Source organism: Pinus tabuliformis, chromosome J (genome assembly GCF_031772625.1).
Source record: "Pinus tabuliformis cultivar Carrire ecotype Pingquan chromosome J, CPIR1, whole genome shotgun sequence".
Classification (NCBI taxonomy): domain Eukaryota; kingdom Viridiplantae; phylum Streptophyta; class Pinopsida; order Pinales; family Pinaceae; genus Pinus; species Pinus tabuliformis.
Genome location: NC_142295.1, coordinates 133,601,746 through 133,628,068, shown reverse-complemented (window position 1 = coordinate 133,628,068; position 26,323 = coordinate 133,601,746). Strand labels below are relative to the sequence as shown.

General features: G+C 39.3%; 1 protein-coding gene across 1 annotated transcript in view; it reads left to right on the top strand.

Annotated features, from left to right (window-relative positions):
• LOC149225981 (uncharacterized) overlaps positions 1 to 25,788 on the top strand; it is an 87,589-nt gene extending 61,801 nt beyond the window's left edge. Inside the window, exon 3 of the mRNA XM_089380061.1 lies at positions 25,660 to 25,788. Within this exon, the coding sequence (XP_089236187.1) occupies positions 25,660 to 25,788 (129 nt within the window). The remainder of the gene's footprint in view (positions 1 to 25,659) is intronic.
• Positions 25,789 to 26,323: the final 535 nt, after the last annotated feature.

Here is a 26,323-nt window from a genome sequence, read left to right as displayed (position 1 = left end):
AAAATCTCATCTTTGTTGCAGTTTTGGAAGACCATGGTTATGATGTGATCTTCAGCAAATGAAAGGCATTCCTGAGACACATAGCCACATGAAAGGTGAAGTAGACCAGGGTTCATGTGAATAAACTATAAAATATAAATGTGGAGGATTGTGTTGCATTGAGTAGAAAGGCAGAGAAGGTGGAAAGTTGTTATCTTGGTGAAATTTGGCATAGAAGAGTTGTCCATTTGCATCATGGCACTTTGAATGTCACGCAACAGATAACCACAAGACACCCCAAAGGAGCACTTGAGAAGCATGATGTATGCAAAGGATGTACCTTAGGGAAGTACACAAAATCCAAATTTCATGATTGGGACAAAAAACCACATGCAGTCCCTGAAAGGATCCATTCTGATGTCTGTGGACCTTTCTTGACAGCCTCGATTGACAGACACAAATATTTTTTCATTTTTATTGATGACTTGTCACGGAAGTGCTAGATATTCTTCACACGGAAGAAGGACGAGACATTCTCCAAGTTCGTATAATTCAAGGCACTGGTTGAGAAGGAAACATGAAAGAAGGTGAAGGCTCTTATGAGTGATAATGGAGCTGAGTACGTGTCAAATGAATTCAAAAACTTATGTGTGAAAGAAGGCATTTGACAAGAGTTGACAACACCCCACAACAGAATGGGGTAGCTGAGAGGAAGAACCATAGGCATGCAACACAATAGTCTATTTGTAGAACCAAAGTCCTCATTGGATTCTTCACACGATTATACCCGAGGAGGCTTTCTCAGGGAGGAAGCCAAATGTGTCGTACTTCAGGATTTTTGGAGCCTCTGTTTATTGCCATGTTTGCAAAGAATTAAGGAAGAAGCTAGATATGACAACACAATTGGGGGTATTTGTGGGTTGCACAGAAATTCCTCACAACTACCGTGTGTACTTTCCATCTCTCAGAATGAAAGTTGTGCGAAGGGATGTAAAATTTGACAAAGATAAAGCCACGCGATGCTCTCTTGAGAGGAAGCTTTAGATCCCACTAGAAGATGAGATTTTAGCTCCAAAGGAGGAGCCTCAAGAAGTTATGGAGCAACCACAAATTGAGGAGCATAGAGTGAAGACAACCACTCAAGAAGAACCATTTAGAGAAGGAAGGAAAAGGACCAGGGAAGCTGAGAGACTTGTGCAGGATGCGAGGGAGAATGTGGGTGCTCCTTCAAATCAGTGTAGGAAAAAAAGGTCACCAGATCGGTACATTGGCTACATGGGTCTAATGACAAAGCTTGTAGATACTGAGCCATCCTCTTTTGAGGGAGCAGTAGAGAATCTTCTATGGGTTGATGCAATGGTGGAGGAATACAAATCTATTATGAAGGAAAATGTTTGTGAAGTGGTCCCAAGACTAACATATAAATAAATTGTGGGTTCGAGATCGATTTTCAAGGTATAAAATGCAATAAATGAAAGCATAAAAAAGTACAAGGCCATATTTGTGGCCAAGGGGTGCTCTCAAGTTGAGGGGATTGATTATGAGGAGACCTTTTCTCCTGTAGCAAGGTACTCATCCATCACAACAATTCTTGCTCTGGTTGCACAGATGGGGTGGAAGATCCACAAGATGGATATGAAAACAACATTCCTCAATGGAGTTATTGAGGAGGAGGTGTATATGGAGCAACCAACAGTCTTTAATACTTTTGATCGGGAGTCTCATGTATGCAAACTCAAGTGAGCATTGTAGGGTCTCAAGCAAGCACCTCGTGCTTGGTACACCAGGATCAATGGCTATCTCACCAATTTGGGCTTCACCAAAATTGAAGCGGATGCAAACCTATATATATCTTGGTAGAAGGTAAATTATTGATTATTGTCTTATATGTTGATGAATTTATTTTAACTAGTGATGAACAGTTGATTAGATATTGCGAGGAGGACCTTGCAAGGAGTTTAAAACGAAGGACATGGGTCTCATGCACTACTTCCTTGGATTGGAAGATTTGAAAGGTGACAGGGAACTATTTTTCTCTCAGGGAAAGTATGCCAATGAGATAATTCAAAGGTTACACATGGACAGTTGCAAACCCATGGAGACACCTATAACGACCAACTGGAGGAAACATTATGCCGCTTCAAGTGAGGAAGTGTATGCTACTGTTTACAGTCAGTTGGTGGGTTCACTAATGTATCTTGTGAAAACATGACCATATATGTGCTATGCACTCAACCAGTTGAGTCAAGCTATGGTTAGGCCAACCAAATTATTTTGGAGGGAAACTAAGCATGTTCTATGTTACCTCAGAGGCACTACCCAGTTTGGACTATGGTATAGACGGGACATTGTTGCACAAAATATTGTCACCATGACATTCTGCAATCGGTGTGAGTCTATCACCACTCATACTTTCCTCCTTTGCAAGTCTTAAACCTCAGTTCTTCATGTCAAGCCTTGAAAATAAGAGAAAGCCCTTAAAAGTCTCTAAAACTCTGGTTCCGCACTTTCTCTTAGCATTACCTGCGGTCCCGCACCTAATGGTCATGTCCCCTGCGCACCTGATCGCTTTGTCTCTGTGTAATGGGTGCAGACCCCTGTAAAAGTAAAAAAGGCGCAAGTACATTCTTAAAAACTCACTTTGAGTCATTTCTGGAAGCTTCTAGAAGGAATCTTGAGGTGGCAAGTTCGCTCCTTTAAGGTTCATGCATCCCATACCTTAAGGAGCTAACCCCTTGATGTGAGGAGCTTATCCCTTTGAAGGAGGACTCTATCCCTTCATAGGTGGACCTGTAACCTCCTTCCTTTGCACTATAAAATGAAGCATTGGGCTGGTTACAAGGGAGGTTGAAAGTTGAAGATTTTTGAGGTGAAATGCTGCTGGAACTTAGTCTTCCTAATTGAGCTTTTGTGAGGAAAGATTACATACCTTGTTGATCTCATTTGGAAGAGTGTGAGGCTTGTCAAAGTAGAGGAGATTCCTATTTCGGACCCTGGGAGGAGCTTGTACAACATCAAGGCACCAAAGGTTGTAAAGTTCTTATATTTTCAAAATTAATACAATCAAGTTTATTTTTCTCAATAAGCTATATTTTATGATTTATTTTATGGATTCCTTGATCACCATGATGAATATGATTTATTATATTAGCTATGCAGGTGTTATTTGATGTGTGCTTGTTTGTGATTGCAGGTTCTCAAAAGGAAACTCTTTCGGACGTTGAAGCATGGCTGCCACAAACTAGCGTTGGACTTAAGGTAGGGTCTAAAACACCTCTTTAGTTTTTATTAATGAATCACAATATGTTTAGAGAAAGGTAGATTTGCTTGTCCTGCTTGTTGCTAGATATCTATTGATACTAGGGAGATCGGTCTTGTCCGTAAGAACAATTTATCCGGCCAACAAATTGGCGACTCCGCTAGGGAACTGAATTTGGTTTTTTCTTTTCCTTTTTCTTTGACTTGAGAAACTTGTTCTTGTTTCTGGTTTTTGCTCGATGTGTGTGGGATTGGGTAGTTTTTAGGATCTGGATTTTTTTGTTTTGTTTTTTTTTTTGTTTGTTTTTTTGTTTTGTTTTGTTTTGTTTTGTATTGTTTTGTTTTGTTTTGTTTTGTTTTGTTTTGTTTTTTTTTTTTTTTTTTTTTTTTTTTTCGAAGTTTACAGGGAACCGCACTTTCTTTTTACAGACAGTGCGGACCTCTCCGCATTTTTCCTTTAGTACACAGAGCGGTACCGCATCTGGTTCTACTGGAAGCTTGCGGACCTTGTTAAAATTTTTGAAAAACCCAAATTTTTTTCATCTAGTTAAGTTTAGTTTTTTATTTACGACTTTTAGTGTCTACCCAGATCTGCATGTGTTCTGTCAAGAATCTCTTGTGAATGAGTTCCATTGGCAGTTTTGTTTTAGGTGATTTTCTAGAAGTTTTGCGTGCCTGGATTGATTTTCGCTTGGTTTTGTTGTGACTCAGAGATTATTAGCCTAAGAAACCTTAGATTACCCTGGTCTTTTTTGTCTTCTTAATGAGTCTGACTGATTTGTGAAATATGCCCTTGCTGAGAAATAGATTTCGTTTTCTCTTTGCAAAGCTTTGAACAAACTTGCTTGTAAGTTTTGAATTTCATTTTTATAAAAGAAAACATAGCTGGGTGTTTTTTGATTGATTTGTTATTCTGAACGAATTAATCCTTAGTTTACTGAATAACTAAGTAAAACGTCCTCAAAAAGATTTAAAGCTTTTATTTCAATTAGGTTTTTAGAAGTTTTTAGATCTCAAGATTAGTTTTTTATAGTTTTGAGTGTTTTCTAGAAATTGTAGAATCTCTTTTGAAAGAAATTGTTTTTTGTAGTTTTTGAGTGTTGAAAAAGAAAGGGATTTTTTGTGAGCATAATTAGTAGTCTCGTTTTGAGTTTATTGAAAAAGACAAAAAATATTTTCTTTTCATTTACATGTTGAAGGAAAGATTTGTTTTTCAAAGAATTGCATTCTCAACTCTTTCTTTTAGCTAGAAATTCATTGAAGGAAAAAGGATTGTTTATCATCTTAGGTGCATTTTTTAGTGTTTTTGGAGTCGAGTCTTCACACCATCAAAGTTTCATCTCCATACCTATTGACTTAAGAAACAACCCATAAAAATAACGCTTAATTAAAATTGATCTAGCAATCTTTTATTTCTAGGGCTCTTATCACCAATATAGCTTAGGCTAGTATCTTGGAGTAGGGAGTAATTAACTCTCCAAGATAGTTAAAACAAACAAGTAGCTATATCTTGCGGTAGGAAATAAATCCAATTGTAATTGATATAATCTGGAAGCTCCTCTTAAAGGAGTCAATCACGAGATCATGTCCGAACCTTTGAGACAATCAAGTCTGTCTCATTGGGAAAGATAGAAGATTTGTGCATATTAAAAACGATAAACCTCGGATTAACCATTGTCGAGGAGCCTGGGGTCACTTGTTGGTAAACCTCAGATTGATCATGTCGAGGAGCCTTCAAGGGGATTGAGCTTTGTTACTCTGCCCTTGCGCGTAGATCAGATCATAGACTGTTCCCCCAGTTGTATTTGTTACTGTTGGTATCCTTAGTGACCATAATCTTAAGATTCTTTCCTAAGGTGACGGTGAAGGACGGGTCTCACTGTACCTGGAGCAAACGTCGACTAGACTCACTTGGACTCTCTGGGGGGTTCTCTTCACTCGAGACGGTTTTGTGAAGAAACTTGTGCCAGTCTGTTTCATTAAGCAGGTTGTCGGGGTAACTGTTCCAACCGCCCTTTCTGTATTGAATTCTGCAACGTTGGATTTCATCACCAACTAGTGTTTTTGGTACGGAAAGTTACTGTTTGTGTGTGGTTTGAACTCTTAGATTTTTTAGGCGTGTGATTCAATTGTTTGGTTCTTTAGAGACTTTAGGTGGTTTTATTGAGATTTTCTTTGTTTGCGTGTGAAGTAATTAAATATTTAATCGTGGCTGAATTACCGAGACAATCCCGTAGACTTCGGGGGCAACCTCCCGAGTATACACCAAGCCAGCTTGAAGGGCTACGAGCTCTTGTATCACCTAGTGACAGTAGAGTTGGGTCACTGGAAGCCAGAGAGTCTTCTTTAATTGTTCATCCTGATTATCAAGTTCAAGCAACAGAGTATATTTCTGAACCAATTTCATTTTCCGAAGTTACTGGTAGTATTTCTTCTACTAGTGAATTAGCTGAAGAACTTGAAATTTCTGAGCCTGAAACTAAACCTGCTGCTACTCCATCTTCAGGATTTGCTTCTCCAACTTCTAGTGGTCCTGGTTCACCCAGGGTAGGAAGTATCATTACCCAAAATCTTCCTTCTGGACTCATTTCTATTGAAGAACTTGTTAGTCCGGAAGAAGATATAACTCTCCCTGAAAATCAACCAACTTTAGAACTTAGGGAGCGTGAATCAATTTTCTACAGTCCTTTTAGGAGTGACGCTTGGTATGTCTCATTGACCAACTTTTTAGAAAATCCAGGTCTTAGTTTTTCACCACCTCGAATTCCTTTTCATCCAACACCTAGAGGTTATTATCCTCCATTGAATATGTCGAGACAGTCATCCATGTTTTCCCAAACACCGGAAACATTTTTATATGGCGGTCCTTCTGTTCCTTCTGGGTATCAGTCACTCACTGGTACTTTTTCAGGAGCATCTCCTCAACCAATTGAACATGGGATATCAACTGGTAATAACGAACTCAACTGTTGAGCGTAGAAGAAATTCTTATGATGTCTGGTACTATTCCAAATCCGCAACCTCAAGGTAGTCAGTTACCGCCTAGAGGGCAACCTCAAGGTAGTCAGTTACTGCCTGGAGGGCAACCTCAAGGTAGTTAGTTACCGCCTGGGGGGCAACCTCAAGGTACTCAATTACCGCCTGGGGGGCAACCTCAAGGTAGTCAGTTACCACCTGGGGGGCAACCTCAAGGACAGTACATACCTTTGGGACAGTACATACCTCAAGGTCAACCCCAGACTCAGTACATACCTCAAGGTCAACCCCAGTATCAATATATACCTCAAGGTCAACCCCAGTTTCAGTATGTGCCTCAAGGTTATCAACCTCAAGGTCAGTACCCAACTCAAGGTTTCCAACCACCTTCTGGTCAATCATTTGTACAAGGAGCTGGAAATGTACCATTTAATTATCAGCCCTACGCTCAACCTGGTTATGGTCCTCAATATGCTCAACCTTTTATGGGTCCATACCCTGGAATGAACATGGTGTGGGATCCATCTCAATCTCAATAGATTTTGCAACCTAATGTGCAGTTGTCATCTCAATCTGGACAACCTTTGGTTTCTGGTTCAACCCAGCAACCTATCCAGCCTACTATTCAAACTTCTGCACCTGGTGTAGCTCATCAGTCTGGGCCTAGTTCGCCTTGAACTCGCCTCAAACAACTGCTGCAACTACTGCAGCTTCTGTTCAATCTACCCCACCTACTTCTGGAGTATCGGCGGCTCCGGTTTCTACTGTTCTTGCATCAACTCCTCAAGCCTCTTTACCTTAGTCGGGACCTACAATTCAGACTTCGGTTCAGATGCCTGTAGGACAACCTGGTCCAAGTACGGTTGTCACAAGTCAACCGCAATTCACTTATCAACCGTACCAGGGACAGTACCAATTCGGTCCTGCTGTGCAAAGCCTAGTTTACCAGTATCAACCGTACCCTGGATATACTTATCAGTAACCTCAACAACCCCAGTTTGGTCTAATTAATCCTGGTTTTCCGGAGGATATAATATTCCAAATGCAAATCCAATTCCAAGTTATCCTGGATATCCTCCTCCTGGGGCTGGTCTTATGACCCAAGGTTTTCGCGACCCTAACCGTCAGTTACCATTTATTGCAACTTTGGACTTGCCTGATTTGTCACGCCTTACAAACGATCCAATTAATTATCTTCCGTTTTGGCCGCCAATGCCGAATAAGTTGCCTAGTGATATCCCAAAGTTTGAAGGTAAATCAGGAGAGGATCCGTCAAACCATGTGATGACTTATCACCTCTGGTGTGCATCTAATTCCATTATCAATGATTCAATTCGCTTACGTCTTTTTCAACGCACTCTGATTGGTCTTGCTGCCAAGTGGTACATTGAGTTACCACGAGCTTCTTTTTATAATTTTAGTCAGTTAGCCACTTCTTTCTTAACTCATTTTCAGTTGCCTGTCAGATATGACAATGGCACGGAATTACTAACTTCATTAAAACAGTCGACGTCCACATATATTTCAGATCATATTCATGAATGGCGACGTAGACGACGTTTAGTGAAAGTTTTATTCTGGATCAAATTTTAGCAGAATGTTTGTTAAATCATTATTACCTAAAATCACTGAGGATGTAGCTAAGGCAGGAGTTGTTACTGAAGAGCAAGTAATTTCTCAGGCTCAATACCTTGACCTCGTTTATACGCAGTCGGGTACTTTACACGAAAAAATCCCGAACTTCCAAAACAAAATCAAATAACTGCAGCTCCTTCAGGGTCTCATGCCGCTGATGGTATGATTGGTTCAGTTAGTACCAAAAGCAAGAATAAATCTTCAAAGAATTCTTCTCCTATTATAACTTTACCAGATTCCCCGACAGGAGACTCTTCCGCTGAAATTCCTGCCGATATTCATGTCGTAGAATCATCTGCGCCAAATCAAAATCCGATGGTAAAAAGAAGAGGAAGAAGAAAAATAAACAAAACTCAAAAGAGAAATCAGATAAAACTGAATCTACTGATGAGAAACGTAAACCTCACTATCCTTGTCTCATTTGTGACGAGGAGCATTTTACAAGAGACTGCCCACATCGAGCTGAGGTTTCAAAAATCGTCAAAGGTTCTCAAACGCCTGTTGTCTTGAAGGATCCTTTTCCTAGTCAAGATAGTAAGATGATTGGTTCTTCCTCAAATGCCTCAGAAGAACCCATAATGATGATGTCTCATGTCAGGATTGCGATGCGATCGCAAGATTATGGTAGTAAAAATCCTGTTGGTGGTAAGGAAGCAGAATCTTCTAATTCAAACCCATCAACTTCAACTCCTTCTGGTTCTGATCTGCTACAGATCGAGAAACCTAACCCAGACTTAGTAATCAAACTGCCTGCTAAAGGTATACTTCGGAAGTCAGCTTTCAATCCGCATGCGAGAGCTGCTCAGAATTATAACATTGTTGAAGACTTAGCTATTTCCCCTTCAGCAATGTCGGCTTTGGAGGTGCTGCAATCATGTCCAGCACAGCATAAATTACTATTGTTGACTATAGGAGCTGTTGATATTCAGGATTCGAACCTTATAATCTTCGATTTAGAGAATAGTACACCTCGCCTACCTCATCAAATGGCTTTCCAGATTCCAGTGTTAGTAAAAAACAGACCTTGCTTTAGGACTGTAATTGATGAGGGAGCTTCTACGTGTATTATGTCGATCCAGTGTTGGAGATCGCTTGGTTCTCCTACACTCAATCAATCCCCGACGATTCTAAAGGCTTTTGATGGCCGTGGGTTCCATCCTTTTGGCATTTTACAGGATTTACCTATAGGGGTTGAAGGCAAAACTGTAAATCTAGATGTGGAAGTGGTTGATGCCCCTCTAGATTACAACCTTCTCTTGGGTCGCAGTTGGTCTTATGCTATGACTGCTGTTGTTTCATCGGTCTTTCGGCTTATCAAGTTTCCTCATAATGGAAAGATCGTTACCATAGACCAACTGACTTATTTTTCATCCGACCCAGCCTCTTCTGAAAGTATCCAACATGTCGGTAAAACAACTATCCCTTACAAGGATGTTGGGGTAGGATTGATTAAAGATTCTGGTTTACTAGGAACTTTTTCCTTTCCTCCTCCTAACGTATCGCCTTCTACTGCAACTATTCATATGATTTCATCGAACACTATTGCTTTTGATGATCCTTGGATCGTACCTTCCGATTCTGAGGTGGATTCATTTGGTAATGCGATGCCTTTGAGTCCCTTTGAAATTGCATATCAGGCTGTACAGTCATTTTTTGACCCTTGTTCAACGAAATTGATCCAATGAATGTGGTCCATGGAGAATCACTTTCAATATCAACCTCAGCTTCAACAACTTTTTTTGAGCTTGTTCATACTGATGAGCAGATTCGTGAACTTTTGTCTGTTGATGATTTACCATGGGAAGATCTTCATCATCGATCTTCATTTTTACCTGAGCTTGATCATTTTGAAAATGATTTTTCATCCATTTTTACTACTAATTATGTCAAAGAACCACAGAATCCATTGCAACATATTGATTCTGAGTTGAATTTGGGAAATATCTCTCGAACGGTTCCTATTGACATTTCAGTTAAACCCGAAATTATTGAAAACATTCATATAGGTGCTTCCTGTACGGACGATGAACTCCAAACTTATAAAGCCCTATTTCAAGAATTCGCGACGTGTTTGCCTGGTCATATGAAGAAATGCCAGGAATCGACCCATCAATTGTTGTCCATGAAATTAAAACTTACCCGATGCTAAACCTGTCCGGCAACGTTTGTGTCAGATACATCCGCGAAAAGCTGCTGCTATTAAAGCTGAAGTTGAGAAATTACTTCGAGCAGGTTTCATTTATCCAATTCCTTAACGGATTGGGTATCGAATATTGTTCCTGTTAACAAAAAGCAAGGAACGATAAGAATATGTATCGATTATAGGGATATTAATCGAGCTTGTCCTAAAGACAATTATCCAACCCCCTATATCGATCAAATTATTGATGATTGTGCCACAGTGAAATATTCTCCTTTATGGATGGTTTTTCCCTGTTGATCAACCAAAAACAGCTTTCATTTGTCCATGGGGGACATTTGCTTATTTCAAATTACCTTTTGGATTGAAGAACGCCAGAGAAACTTTTCAAAGGGCTATGTCTTATGCATTTCATGACATCAAGCACATTGTGCAGCCTTATCTCGATGATTTACCTGCCCATTCATTACGTAGAGCCGATCATCTCACTCATTTACGAGCAATCTTTATGAGATGTAGGCATTATCGAATTAGGCTGAATCCACACAAATGTGTTTTCTGTATAGAAACGGGTCGTTTACTGGGATTTGTTGTTTTGAAAGCCAGCATTCGTGTCGATCCCTCGAAGGTTGAAGCTATTGTCAAATTGCCTCCTCCTTCGACTCTTCGCCAACTCCAAAGTTTGCAAGGGAAAGCAAATTTTTTACGTCGTTTCATTCCTAACTACGCCGAGATAACGAAAGGTTTTACCAGTTGTTGAAACAGAATACTCCATTCTTTTGGGATGAGATAGCTGACAAATCTTTTGATGCACTTAACACATGCATTGACCCATGCACCGTTATTGCATCCTCCCAACTACAACCAGATTACTTCTTGTACCTCGCCGCTTCTCATTCCACCATTGGGATGGTTTTAGTTCAGGAAGATGAATTCAACAGTGAACATGTGATTTACTATCTTAGTCGAACTCTGAATCCGACTGAGCTTAAATATTCACATGTGGAGAAATTGGCCTTGGCAGCTGTTCAAGCTGTCCAAAGATTTCGTCATTACATCTTATTACGCAAAACTACAGTAATTTCTGACTGTAACCCTATGATCTATATTTTGACCAAACAATTGCTAGGGGCAAGTATTCCAAATGGATAGTTATCCTGCAGGAATTTGACTTGGAATTTGAAAAATCCAAGGCAAAGAAATCTTTGGTTTTTGCGGAACTGATGTGTGATTTCCTGCGTGCTGATACTGAAACTGTGGCGGAAGAGCCCATTGTGAGACGAATCCTTGTTTCTTATCAGTACTCTTGACCCATGGTATGGAGATATCATTGTTTATCTCCAAACCCAATCTTTTCGGCCTGAAATTTCACGATCTCAGCAACGGAAAATACGTTTCCAATCCCAACAATACAATATTATTGGAGATACACTCTATCGTCGTGGGGCGGATTCTGTTTTCCGACGTTGTTTAACTCATGAAGAAGCTGAAAAGGTTCTAAATGACTGTCACTCTGGAGCATGTGGCGGTCATATGTCTGGGTATGCCACAGCCCAAAAGATATTGCGTGCTGGTTATTTCTGGCCATCTTTATTTAAATATTGTATCTATGCAGTTCGGAAATGCCACAATTGTCAAATTTTTTATCATAAGATGCGTGCTCCACCTACTCCTCTCCACCCTATAATTGCCATCGGTCCTTTCGCAAAGTGGGGTATCGACTTTATTACATGTAACCCTCACTCGGCCGGGGGCATGCGTATATCATCCTTGCGGTAGATTATTTTACTAAGTGGGCCGAGGCGATGCCTACATTTTCGGCAGACGGCAAAACTGCTGCAATTTTTGTTTTCAATCATATAATTGCTAGATTCGGTGTTCCTCAAGCGATTATTACTGATCATGGGAGTCATTTTCGAAACATCATGATGACTGAACTGACAGATCAACTTGGCCTGCGTCACGATAGTTCTACTCCATATTACCCACAGGGTAATGGTCTGGTTGAAGCCATCAATAAAGTTCTAGTCACTATGATCCGACAAATCATTGGTATTCATAGGTCGAATTGGCATAACATGTTATTTTCAGCACTTTGGGCATATCGAACCTTAGTAAAAACATCAACTGGTTTCACTCCTTTTCAATTGGTTTACGGTTTGGAAGCAGTGTTACCCATTGAATGCGAAATTCCGTCATTGCAAATAGCCATAGAATTACTCCCAGCCACTTCCGAAGAGGAGAAACGTTTGTTGTACTTAGCTCAGCTAGATGAGAATCGACGTGACGCTGCATTAGCAATCGAAACTCATGCCAAACGAATAAAAGCTCAGTACCATCGAAATGTTACACCCTGTAATTTTTTACTATACGATCAAGCAAACGATAAGCTAGGGGCTGGAAAATTTGTACCTATGTGGCATGGTCCTTATGTTGTTAAGCGAAAGCTGGCAAAAGGGGCCTATGAATTGGTAGATTTTGACAGTGTCTCTTTGGGTAAACCCAGAAATGGTCTTTATCTGAAGAGATATTATGCTTAAATCTGGTGTGGAGATTTTTGTTAGATTAGTTTCTTTCTAGCTGGTGTGTTTAGATTAGAAATGTGTGCCTAGTTTAGAGAGTGTTTTTATCATTATTCCTGCTTATCTTGATTTTACTCTTGATATTGCAGATGTCGACGTCTCTTCAAACATACATTGGTTTCGCTGATGGTGCTTGTTGTAGTACACGAAACATTTCTTCCGCAGCTTGGGTTATCTATTCACCCTCTGATGAGTTGGTATCTATGCATGGGGTAAGCCTCGGTCAAACAACGAATAACATTGCAGAGTATAGTGTAGTGATTGAGTTATTATCTGAATCCATCTCATTTGGGATTCGAAGTTTGATTGTTAGGTTAGATTCTGAACTCGTTGTATTACAACTTAACAGAGTTTATGCCATTAGAAATCCAGTGTTATTAAGATTATTCTTGAGAGTTCGTCTCTTGGAACGTGAATTTGACTACATTGAATATCAGCATATTCCAAGATATTTAAATACATTAGCAGATGCAGTTGCTTCTCGAATGTTAAATAGACATTTGCAATAATCAAAACAGTAAATTTAAAAACATTCCATAACATGTTATACAAGATAGCCAGTAATAGTGATATATCATAGCATAGAAGTGTGTCAAATATACATCGTCTTCGATCATAGGTTGAAAAACACCTTATGATCGGCAAAAATGATAATACAAAAAAGCAAAAATGTCGTATGAGTCTACAAAGGCGATCATCCTATCACTGGTGATGATCACGATAAGAAACCACTGCTCGGGCCACCCTACAAAGGAACCTCCTAAAAGGTCCTGGGACCCCAATCACGTAATGCTGTAACCTAAGTGGAATATCATCTATGCTAGTCTCTGGAATATCTGTTGTCAAACGCTCTAGATGATTTTCCAATTCGGTCAGGGTCTCTGTAGATTGGTCCTGTGGGGCCGGTACTGCTGCAGCTGGGTGTCTCCTCTCATAGGGTTGGAGAGCGGCTGGTTGCCGTGGACCCACATCTGCATTTGAAACTTTTTATTATCAGTTTTGGACGATTTAAAAAAAAAAAATAAATTATTTAAAACTTAGAAAATATTGAGAATGATTTTACCTGAATCATCCTACTGCTCTCCTGGTGGAAGAGTCATGTCTGGGTCACCACGATAATCCATCCCAGCATATGGAAAATCCTGAATCACGAAAAGTTGGTTCCCCAACCAACGAAAATACTCAGGCGGAAATCGAACAACCTCTGAACCCTCCTCAGGATGACGGGCCATAACTGCAACCCAACGCATTATCTTAGGCTCTCGGGGAAGTCCAACCTCAACGGAAAGCTGCTGTGGGACCAACATCGGGACCCTCTCTAGACCAAAGCTCACAACTAGGAAACCATACCTTTGTTGTTTCGTTCTTTTCTTTTCTAGTTAGTTGGCCTTTTACATTCGCCAACACAGCTTCGCACCAGTTGAAGATGGTGCCTCGATAATAGTCTACTGCCATTCGCATTTGGGATCCAGTAGCTACATGCAATGCTACGCTCCCGCATAGTCTGGTGACAGTAAATGCAATCACTTTAAGTTCAGGATGGGAGATAGTTTTAACATCTATCCGTTTGTCCTTTGTTTGGTCATTACAAAACTCTAGTCGGAGACTAGCGACAGACTGGCCACCTAGCCTAGTCCCGAATAGAGATAATCGTTCACCTCTCTTGGGAAAACCAGTCAAAAAATATATGTCCTCCAGCTCAATTTCGAGCCGGTGGCCACCAATCATGAAACATTGGTCCTGTATGTTCCACCTGTCTACCAGCCATTGCAAAAAGTCTACTTGGGCCCTCATGCCGGGTATGGCCCAGAATTTAAATAGTCTGCATGCTCTCAATGCATCCAATGTGGGTTGATGATTTATTGCGGCTAGGTCCACATCTTCGTGCTCGTGTTCCCTCCAAATAAGCATTTTGTATGTCCTACATTGCACAAAAGACGTATTAGAACAATTTAGTTCAAAAAATTTTGGGCGGAAATGGAAAAATTGAAGTTTTAAAACCTATTTCGCGGGGTCCGCACCCGCTAGTTAGGGACAGTGCGTAGGTCCGCACTCGTCCTTAGCGACAGGTGTGGAACTCTGACTCTTTCCTTTGTAGAAAAAGTCGGGGTCCGCAGGGTCCGCATGTTGCGCCTGCGGACCCCCGCGAGCGGATTTCTAAACTAATTTTTCCCTCAAAAATCAAAATGGAAGCCTAAAAACGAAATGCAAACAGTTGAAATGCAAGATAAGGATGATGTGGATTACCTGGAGCTGACGGTTTTCGATTCCAACGGACGGATTTTCTGCAATCTTCACAGGAAGTTTCTTACCCAAAAGCTCTCTCTTCTCACTCTGAAGTCAAATGGTAAAAATGAATTTACAAAAGCCCTTTTTATAAGCTTTTTTGAATAAATGAATTTTTAATTTATTTATTTTTTACTTTAAAAAGGTAACTTTTTGATGCATTTTTATTTATCTTAAACAGGTATGAGTAATGTTTTGAGTTTTTGTGCAGAATATTGGATTTTTCAGGGGAAATTGATCATTTTCAACAAAAAACATTGGAGTCCTCTTTAAGCTCTTTTCTGACTCGTAAAATATGAAAATATTGCTCGAGTTTTTCCTTTTTAACTCGTTAAAATGGAATTAAAAGGACGGTCCACTTACAGCTCTTTTCTGACCGTATAAACATGAAAAGATTGTCGGGCTTTTGTCGTTTCAAGTTCGATATTGGTTATAAAACGATGTGTCTTTGATCACTTTTTTACTTTTTTCGGATCAGGGACACTAATTATGAAAAGTACTCCTTGATTGTAATGGTCAAGTGGTTCTCTCAAGTATTATTTTATACTTTTTCGGGCTTGGGAGACACAAATTTACGAAAAAGGACATCCATGGAGTTTCCTTAAGTTTTTCTTCTAACTCCCTAAAATTGAAAAACACCGAGTTTTCCTATACTGGACTCGTTAAAATTAAACGTAAAGGACCTGTTCAATTTTAAACAAGAACGGACCACTCCTTCTTAGGGTTCGAATTTTAAATTAAGTTGGACTCATCCAAAGGATGAGCTTATAACCAAGCAAATGTTATCCTCCTCAAGCTTGTCAAAAATAAAGAGGTACTTGCCAGAAATGGTGGGGGAAAAGAGAGAAAAATGAACCTGTTTGTTATGTTTGTGATTTAGAAAAGCAGTCAACCACTCTTGAACACGACACTTTTATTCACCTGGGTTGGGAAATCCTTTGCCTAACAATTAATCAAACCATATTGAAAGTCTTCAGCTGGTTTCTGGGTATTAGCTTTGGGTCAATTGTCACCAAACCATCTGCAGTGTCGTTATGTGTTCAAGAGGTCAGTTCAAATAAACCATTCATCTGCAAAATATCTGTCATCCATCTTGACCATCCCTGAGTTAGTCCTTGCCAAATATATTTCTTCAAACTTGATCTATGATTTCGTGTTGTGGGCTTGCCTACGACAGATCGCTTTCTATCGACTTTAGCTCATTATCTAGAAATATGATCTAGAAATCGTCAGTACCTTGGAATCTGCATGCCCTAATGGCAGGTTTCTCGCCTTCGATGACAGGTTGCATCATTGACCTTCGATCAAAGGATTCTATGACATGTTCGACATCAACTCATCTATTCACATTTCATGGATTGTACTGAGTACTTTGAGAGCCATTGACATTACTGGTGGTTTCTCTCACACTTGTTAATGATTCACATCATTGACTGGTAATCAAGTGGTTTCTACCATGTTCGACTTCGACACATTCATTCACATGGATAGAATCGTACTAGTTCGAGAAGTAGAAATCAAGACCCTGGATCTAGTTTCCACCATCCAGGCTGCGAGGAATTTTGTTATTCATTATACAGTGGACTATTCATAAACAGATGGCTGCGCCCATACTGTGTCTACATATGTCTATGCTTATGATGTATTACAAAATCATTCCTGTATCAGAGCAGTTTAGTTAGTTTTCTAGTCAGTTTTGATCTGAGCATGGGAATGCCTACCTCAGCGATGATATGTTCACATATATATATTTTGTATTGAATGTTTTTACAGGTTCCGACTAGGGTGTCCACAGGATGATCCTTGAAATGATAAAGTACTTCACTCTTCTTAGATGACAAATGCTATCCTCATCTATTACAGACTTCGCACTTTAGGGGGCAATCTGTTGCACAAAATATTGTCACCATGACATTCTGCAATCGGTGTGAGTCTATCACCACTCATACTTTCCTCCTTTGCAAGTCTTAAACCTCAGTTCTTCATGTCAAGCCTTGAAAATAAGAGAAAGCCCTTAAAAGTCTCTAAAACTCTGGTTCCGCACTTTCTCTTAGCATTACCTGCGGTCCCGCACCTAATGGTCATGTCCCCTGCGCACTTGACCACTCTGTCTCTGTGTAATGGGTGCGGACCCCTGTAAAAGTCAAAAAGGCGCAAGTACATTCTTAAAAACTCACTTTGAGTCATTTCTGGAAGCTTCTAGAAGGAATCTTGAGGTGGCAAGTTCACTCCTTTAAGGTTCATGCATCCCATACCTTAAGGAGCTAACCCCTTGATGTGAGGAGCTTATCCCTTTGAAGGAGGACTCTATCCCTTCATAGGTGGACCTGTAACCTCCTTCCTTTGCACTATAAAATGAAGCATTGGGCTGGTTACTGGGGAGGTTGAAAGCTGAAGATTTTTGAGGTGAAATGCTGCTGGAACTTAGTCTTCCTAATTGAGCTTTTGTGAGGAAAGATTACATACCTTGTTGATCTCATTTGGAAGAGTGTGAGGCTTGTCAAAGTAGAGGAGATTCCTGTTTTGGACCCTGGGAGGAGCTTGTACAACATCAAGGCACCAAAGGTTGTAAAGTTCTTCTATTTTCAAAATTAATACAATCAAGTTTATTTTTCTCAATAAGCTGTGTTTTATGGTTTATTTCATGGATTCCTTGATCACCATGATGAATATGATTTATTATATTAGCTAAGCAGGTGTTATTTGATGTGTGCTTGTTTGTGATTGCAGGTTCTCAAAAGGAAACTCTTTCGGACGTTGAAGCATGACTGCCACAAACTAGCGTTGGACTTAAGGTAGGGTCTAAAACACCTCTTTAGTTTTTATTAATAAATCGCAATATTTTTAGAGAAAGGTAGATTTGCTTGTCCTGCTTGTTGCTAGATATCTGTTGATACTAGGGAGATCGTTCTTGTCCGCAAGAAAGATTTATCCGACCAACAGACATAGGGAGTGAAGCTATGTGGCTTCACAAATGTAGATTGGGTAGCGAGTCAAACAGATTGAAAGAGTACATCAGGTGAAATTTTTAGTGTTAAGTCTGCAATGATTTCTTGGTACAATAGGAAGCAAAGATCTGTGGCACTCAACTTGGCAGAAGAAGAATACATGGTTGCCGGTTAAGCAACATGTGAGGCGATCTGGATGAGAAAGATACTTGTTGGATTGTTTGGTCAGATGATGGATCCAACTGTGATCTACTGTGATAATCAGAGTTGCATCAAGCTCTCTGAAAATCCTTTTTTTCATGATCAATCCAAGCATATAGATATCCAGTATCACTAATTACGGGACTGTGTGCAGAGGCAGATAATTTGTTGAGTACATTCTAATAGAGGAACAATATGTTGATATTTTGACAAAAGAATTGTCAAGTGGGAAGTTCGAGTTCCACAATTGTAGGATAAGGGTGGTTGATAATCCATTTCTTGTTGAGAGGGAGTGTTGAAAATTGTAGCAAGAAATTCTCAATTTGATTTTGCCTTGATTAAATTGAGAAAATTTGAATTTACACATCATCAGACAACTTGGATGATGTTAACTTGTGCGACATGGCTTGTGTCACCCAATGTACTCAATAAATTTGAGTTGGAGTTAGAGTTCAATTATACATGTGTGATTGCTAATTTGTAGCAATCAAGGTTAGTTATCTCAGGTTGTTTTTAGCTAAACTAGTTCCAACTTTTGGAGGAACTAATGGAAGGTTAGTTAAGCTATAGGAATTTATTCAAACTTAGTGATCATCCAGTTAATTGATCAATCAAACCAAAATAGTAGTGCATGTAGAGAATTCAAGTTACCTAGTTGAGGTGGATATTCCAAGGTAGTGTATCATCAGTTGTAGACTAGTCTTGAGTGTACATGTGTTGCATGCAGTCATATGATCAGCCTAAAGGAATTACACAATTCAATTAAGGGGATTTCCTAAATAATAGGGGTTAATTCCTCAAGGAACAATGAAAGGAAATAGGAGCTCAAGTTGAGGAAAAATTTGACTAAATCTAGACAGTAGGCCTTTAGTGAGCAAAGAGATAGGTTGTGCACTTGTAGGGTGAGCTCAATTGAGAAAAGAAATTGTAATACATCTCTATTCATTTGATTAATGAAAGTAGGCATTGCAGTTTTTAGTAGATTTCTTCCCCCATATAAAAATACTTGTTGCGTGTGTGTTATTTCTTCTTGCATGTATGATATTTTTATTCTACATTGTGAAATAATGTCTGCAGAGAAATAGTGTAGATCCATATCTTGTGATTTTCATTAAAACTTCATGAGTATATGCAAATATACAACGTAATTTATACAACCGTTAGGTTACAAATTTGGATCTTAACATGTATGATTCATCATTTATATTTGATGTAATGGTTTTGGCGTTGGGAGAAGGGGGGGGGGCACGTAGCCCCAACCCTGGTTTTACGACTGTAATAACCCTGGTTAAAAATTCATGTAAAAATATATAAGACCATGGTCATGGGACAAGTATTCCAAGTTGAACTAGGTGGTGTTCATTTCGGTTATTATGGCTAAGGGAAATTGGAAAAGGCAATGGAAAAGGCTTTGGAAAGGAAAAGAGGCATTATTTGGCATTTTATTTATGAAAATAATGCAAATTAGTAGAAAAGGAAGGTGAAAGGTCATAGGTTGCATGTGAGGAGGAAAATTAAGGAAAATGATGTAAAGTGAAGAAAATAGAGGCCTCATTGATAAAAAGGCTTCTGAGGGTCAGTTGGAAAGACTTTGCTCAGAATTTTGTTAGTGCAGTTTTGGAGCTCTCCCATTATCTCTCTCTCTCTCTCTCTCTCACTCTTGGATACTCAGGGTTTTCTTGGAGCACTTTGGAATTGGATAAAGAAAGGAAAAGAAGGCAAGAAGAAGGAAGGAGCAAGAAAGGAAGAGAAGGATCAAACAACCACATTAGCATTCTTTGCAGGTATCGATTTTCATGTGTGTTTTTCTTGCTAAATTTGGCATGCATGGTATTGCATGTGATTTTTGTTGTTATGGCATGGGTTTTACCAGGCATGACAATGTTTTCAACCTAGCCTTGCCATTTTTGGATAGCCATGGTGTGATGGGGTTCTCATGTTTTGGCTGAGCCAGATTCCCAGATGGATTCGAAGTTGAGTGAGGTGGATATTTGAATAATAGAAAACATGGCATTGTAACCCCTGAACCAAACCGTGGGTTGCGGTAAAGCTGCATTTTTTGTTACCTAGGCGGGCTTAGGAATCCTCAACTGGTGAATAGAGGGATATACGGTAAATCCTAGAGGTCGTTGCTCTCCGTCAAACCTAGTAATCACGAGATGGGAAATGTGGTAAATCATGAGATTGGGTCTCAGTTTAGGGCCTAGTGATATGGTGTGGATTGCGGTAAAGCCTGAGAGACTAGGAGACAGGAAAATTCCTCATGGTGTAGGTGGATAAATCCGGTGGCATCCATGATTTTTTGGCCTATTGATTTGGTGGAGATCATTGTAAAGCCTGCTATTACATGTTTATTGTGTTGGCCTAGTGATCTGGGATGGATTATGGTAAAGCATGGTTTCTATTGATGAGCGTGAGGTAGTTTAGCCTAGGGATTGCCTAGTTGGTTCTTTTGGTTTGAGTCCCACATTGATGCTTGGAATATGACATGAGGGTGAATGGATGAAGAGAGAATTGGCTCAACCATTCTATGGTCAGGTGGAACATGGTAGTCCCATACAGGGTTGGATTTTGCATTCATTAATAAGAGGTTCTTTCCTTGGTATCTTATGTGTAAATGTATTGGTTTATATGTGGTTTCTATGGCTGATGTATCCTTGATATTTATGTTATTATTATGTTGGTTATAATCATGTATTATGAAAGTGATGATGTATGGCTCTCCTCATGTTTTGATTTAAGGGACCAATGCTTCTTAGTGATTCTCAGATAAGTATGAGACCCCAATGCTTAGATTTGTTGTTTAAACCTGTAGATTACATATTTGTGACATGTTTGATGAAATTCCTGTCATGGATAGTATGGCTCTAGTCAAGTCCTTGTTCAAGTAGTTTCATTTGTATCATTATTTGGTTGTTATATTTCAGTTCAAAAAGTGTCATGGAGTTCTAGGTAGTGACCTGTGCTCTAGGCCTCAAAAAGTGGCACAAATCCTGGAGACATAAACACAGGTCTAGGGAGAAAATTCCCTGTACGCATGCATACCCATGCTGTGGAAGCATCCAAAGCCTCTTGGACGCATGCATGCCCATATCAAGGGAGAGTCCAGGGATTTAATGGTCTAAAAAATCTTTGGGACCCAGGGGTTGGTTACTTGAGAGGTTGGGGTGGCTCCTTGGATTTCTATTATTGATGTGGAAGGATTGTATGGCGTGTTTCCATCGGTTCTACTTCCTTAACTGACACATAGGGATTCAAATCATATCATAGTAACATCTCATCACATGTTTACCCCGGTTGGCCGGTTACTTGGGTAGATGTGGGAGGAGTGTGTTACAAAGTGGTATCAGAGCATGCGGGTTCACCCCTTAGACTGGATAGGTAGTGTGTGTTGGTCATGCAGTCATGTCAGTTGCATGGGTGTTACTTATGCTTATAGTCCATGTTATTGTTGCATTTGCATGGTGTTGATCATGGTTGTAATGATTTCTCCATGTGAAGGTTGATGGTGTTGTTGTGGGATGTGTCGTCATGAGTGTATGGTTGTATATGAATTTGTTATGCATGTCAGTGTCATGGTGAAGTTTGTTGTGCATGAGGTCATTGTATGCAATTAGGTCATCATGATGATGATTCTTGTTATGATGTTGATGTGTTGGCTGAGATAGAGCAGGATATGTAGATCATCAAAGCGAGCTTGCAACACTAGACTTCGAGGTACGAGTAGATCGTCATATAGGTTTGTATGTTGGGCATGCAAGTATGTTGTTAATGGTTGTTATAAGAATTAGGGTTACTTATATACTTTCCATTCTATTGTTGTTGTGCTTACATGCATGGTAGATGCTAGTTCATCAGTGTAGTCTTATGCACACGAGCATGCTATATGTTAAATTATTGTTGTTATATGTTAGTTAACTTGATGATTAGGTTATTGCATTTAATGTGTTGATGTTATATGTATTGTGTTAACTTGGATTGGCCTATGTAGATGGTTATGGTTATGATATTTAGGTATGAGTTGACTTATTTGTGATAGTGTGTTGTAACTGTTTGTGCATATGGGATTGATATGCATGAATGACAATCGTTTATGAGCTTATGTGTGAACATGTTAGCCAGTTACTGTTATGGACATCATGATCTTATGTATGTTTGATTTGACATATTGTGAAGTTAAATCATGTTAATCTAGATTGATTGTGTAGATAAGATAACCCCTAGAGATACATTGAGGTATGAGTTTGCTTATGTATCCTATTTGGTGTTTGAGTGTTTGGTGTCTATTATGTCATTTATCTATTGTATGAATGTTTGATTACTTGAATGATATGAGTATGTGTCCTATTTGGTATTTGAGTGTTTGGTGTCTATTATGTCATTTATCTGTTGTATGAATGTTTGATTACTTGAATGATATGAGTATGTGTCTATAATATTTCTTATTGAAATGATCTTGTTTTAAGATGGTTGTACTAATACATATGTGTCGAGACAACTGATATGTACTTGAGTGTAAGTAGGTGATAGTGGTAGCATTATGTCTTATGATTGATGAATGTGAGTTGATTGTTGAGTATGACATGGTTCTTAGTCTTGGTAAAGGTTGATCTCAAATTGAGAGATATGATTGTCTTGATATTTCGAACACAAGGTTGATGTGTGTGAACAGTTGTAGGAAACATGCTTTCTACTAGCATGACAAGGTATTAGTTGAATTGTTTATATAACTATCCATTGGGTGATGTGACAGTATATAGTAAGACTCATTTGCAGCAAGATAAAGGTCAAAGAAAGGAATTGGAGGAGAATTTCTTTGGCTATGTTTGGAAACCACAATTCCATTAGAATGAGTGCTTTTCATATAGGAAGTCTTCTTAACCCTAATTTGTTTGAAATTATGTGGATATGTGCTATTTTCATGGACATGTATTTGACAGGTATAACAGTTGGCTTCCATTTATAGCTAGATTCATCAAGGAATTAGAGTTCCTTGAGAAGTGTACGTGTTCAGTTACAAGACAACGTGCTTGGCACAACAAGGTAAGGTAACCAATGTATTGTTATGTTTATTTATGCATTGATAGTTATGTGTTGATGGTAGTATGATGCAAGGGATTGCATGGAAAAGAGGTTGCCATGAAATCTCGAAGAAGGCTCAGGTTGGGCTTTACCTTGGAAGCACTGGGAACCATGGGGATTAGGTCAAGGCGTCTATTGTTAGTCTTGCGCTTTTGGTCAATTTGTTGTGATTGATTGCGGTTTTGTTTGCATCTTGTGCATGGCCATGCCACTTTGTTTGTGGTGTCGAATTTTTGTTAGTTTTCCATGGTTTTCTTCTTGTTTGGTTCATGGTCTTGCCTTTATTGTTTGAGAGTCTTCAGAATTGGTTGGGGAAGGAGGAAATTAATGGAGTTAGGGGAGAGTTGTGTGGTACCCGATAGGTAAGGTAAGACATGGATGAAGCTCGGTGCATGTATAAGGGAAGTTAAAGGCAAGAGTATGAGATCCGATTGGACTGGTTGAGTCCACTAGTGTAAATGGACAATGGTAGGACAGTCATGGGAAAGGTAATCAAGAAAGGTAAGGTGAATGGATTTGAGGTGTCATATGCCTTGGCTATGTTGGGAACTATTTTTCTCGATGTTGCACATCTGTTGCACACATAAAGGGAGTTATCTTAACCCAGACTTATGATATCTAGTAATTATGTTGCGATCGTGATTGTGCTTATGTCTATATATGTATACATGTATGTATATATGTATGTCATTGTCTAACAAGATCATGATTGTTTATGCTAATGTTGATATATATGCATGCATATATGTATGTCATTGTCTTACAAGATCATGATTGTTTTATGTTGATGTTTATATGTGTGTGTATATATATATATATATATATATATATATATATATATATATATATATATATATATATATATATATATATATATATGCATATAGTTGTCTGACAGGGTCGTTAGGAATCATTCTTGTAGAGGAATGATTGCTTACGTGGGTGAATGACATGAAGAGGTTCCTGATTTATGAGGAATCAAGTGGGAGAGTAGTCCTGACAAATCTACGAGGTCAGTATCATTTGGATATGAATTGATATTATGTTATTATAGTATGTTTATGTTATGGACAAGCTATGCCGAGAGATACATCAGCAAAATGAAAGCAGTGTGGTCTGCGACATGTTGGGACAACATGGATAAGGCACTGGAAGCAAGGTTTCTTGTTAGAGACAATATGGTTTTGGAAGTGTGGTATTACTATTGTACATATGTTGTATATATTTACATGTTTCATCTGTGATGTTGTGCGCATGCAGTGTTGTGTATATATAGTGTGTGTACATGTTGTTTATGCATTGATATGTACAAGGTGGTACAAATAGTGTTATGTGAATATTGCATATGCAGTGTTGGGTATAGATGGTGTTATGTACATGTTGGATATGCAGAGTTGTGTACATAGGGTGTTATGTATGTGTTGTATATGCAATGCTATGTACATATGGTGTTGTGTGAATGTTGTACACATGGTGCTATGTACATATGGTGTTGTGTGCATGATTGTACAAGTGGTGTTGTGTACATGTTGGACATGTGGTGTTGTGTGTGGGTGGTGTTGTGTACATGTCGTGCATATGGTGTTTTGTACATGCGGTGTCGTGTACATGTCATTCATGTGGTGCTTTGTACGTGTGGTGTTGTGTACACATTGTACATGTGGTACACTATACATGTGGCATTGTGTACACATTGTGCAAGTGGTGTCGTGTATATGTGATGATGTGCACACGTTGTACAAGTGGTATGGTGTACAGGTGGTACTATGTACCTATTGTACATATGGTACTTGTGTACATGTGGTATGGTGTGCATGGCATACATGCTATGTTGTGGGCATTTGGTACTATGTATGTGCATTGTGTAGTTGTGGTATTGTGACAGGTGTATTTGTTTAGTTATACTCTATGTACGTATATGTATTGTGTTGTACAGTGGATGTAGGTGTATGAATTATGTTGTGTTGTACTATTGTAGTACATGTATTGTGTTGTGTTGTAGACCAGGTGTAGGTACATGTATTGTGTGGTGTTCTACATCGGGTATAGATGTTTGTGTTGTGTTGTACATCGGGTGTAGGTGTATGTATTGTTTGGTGCCGTACATTGTGTGTGGATTGTATGTGCATGATGAACACAATGTGTATGTTTACATGGTTGAAGAGAAGGGACTGGGTGTTTGTCAGGTGTGACAACTGACTCGATGTGTGTATGGAATAAAGACAAAGGTAGAAGCTAAGGATTGATTAAATGATAAGTATCAATATTTTATTTCAATTTTACTACGCATGTGATTTATGATTATGGTCTATGATGATTACATGTGATCTATGATTATGGTTTACGATGATTACATGAGATTTATGATTTTAATCTATGATGGTTGTGTTTTGGGCTAACCTGATGTGATGTATTTATACATAATGATTTGGTCAAAGATGCTAGTTTGACTTGTTGTGACAGGAAGCAAACAAAATTGCAAGTGTACCTTATTGACAGGCCACCAATGAGGTATGATTTGAATTTATTTCAATTTATTTTGAATCTAATGGAAATTTTGTGCTTGGTACAGGAAACCATGAAATGCTCGGATGGGTGGTTGAAGCTTACGACAAGCATTAGCAGTGTCAGTGAAAGGAATTGGAACAGGCAGCAGTATGCTGGTAAAGAATTCAGGAGTAGGTCCATTGTGGGACACTAGTACCCAATAGTGTCCATTGATTTCCATAAGCATGCTATGACGGATATGATGGTTTGAGGTAGAGATATGCCTTGGCTTTTGGACCTTCCGATGCGAGGAAACCTTGCCAAAGGATGGACTGCCTGGGATGGGGGTGCTAGCGGAACTTGGAAGGTGTGCGACTGCACAGAAGGGGGTGATCAGATTGCTCGAGGGACTATGTATCAGAGAAGGGAAGGTCGAGGATGGATTTGTTTTGGTCATTAGAATTTCCATGTGGAATCAGATGCACATTGGCAGTGCGCCCTGGAACAATGAGCCGGTAACTGTTCACTGAGAGGAAAAGTAGCACAAGCTTGTAGTATTGGACATTGGATGCACCTCTGACTTTGACAGTGGATTCTAGACTTCCTGGGAAGGAGGTTAATCCTGGTACTACTTTTGAGGGTGGAGGTGTGAGCTTTCGGATTCCCTTGTTGATTGATACAAAATCATAGCCTTTTATTTGCTAGTTGAGCAAATGTCTATGTGTGTATATGTGGTTATTATTGTAAAT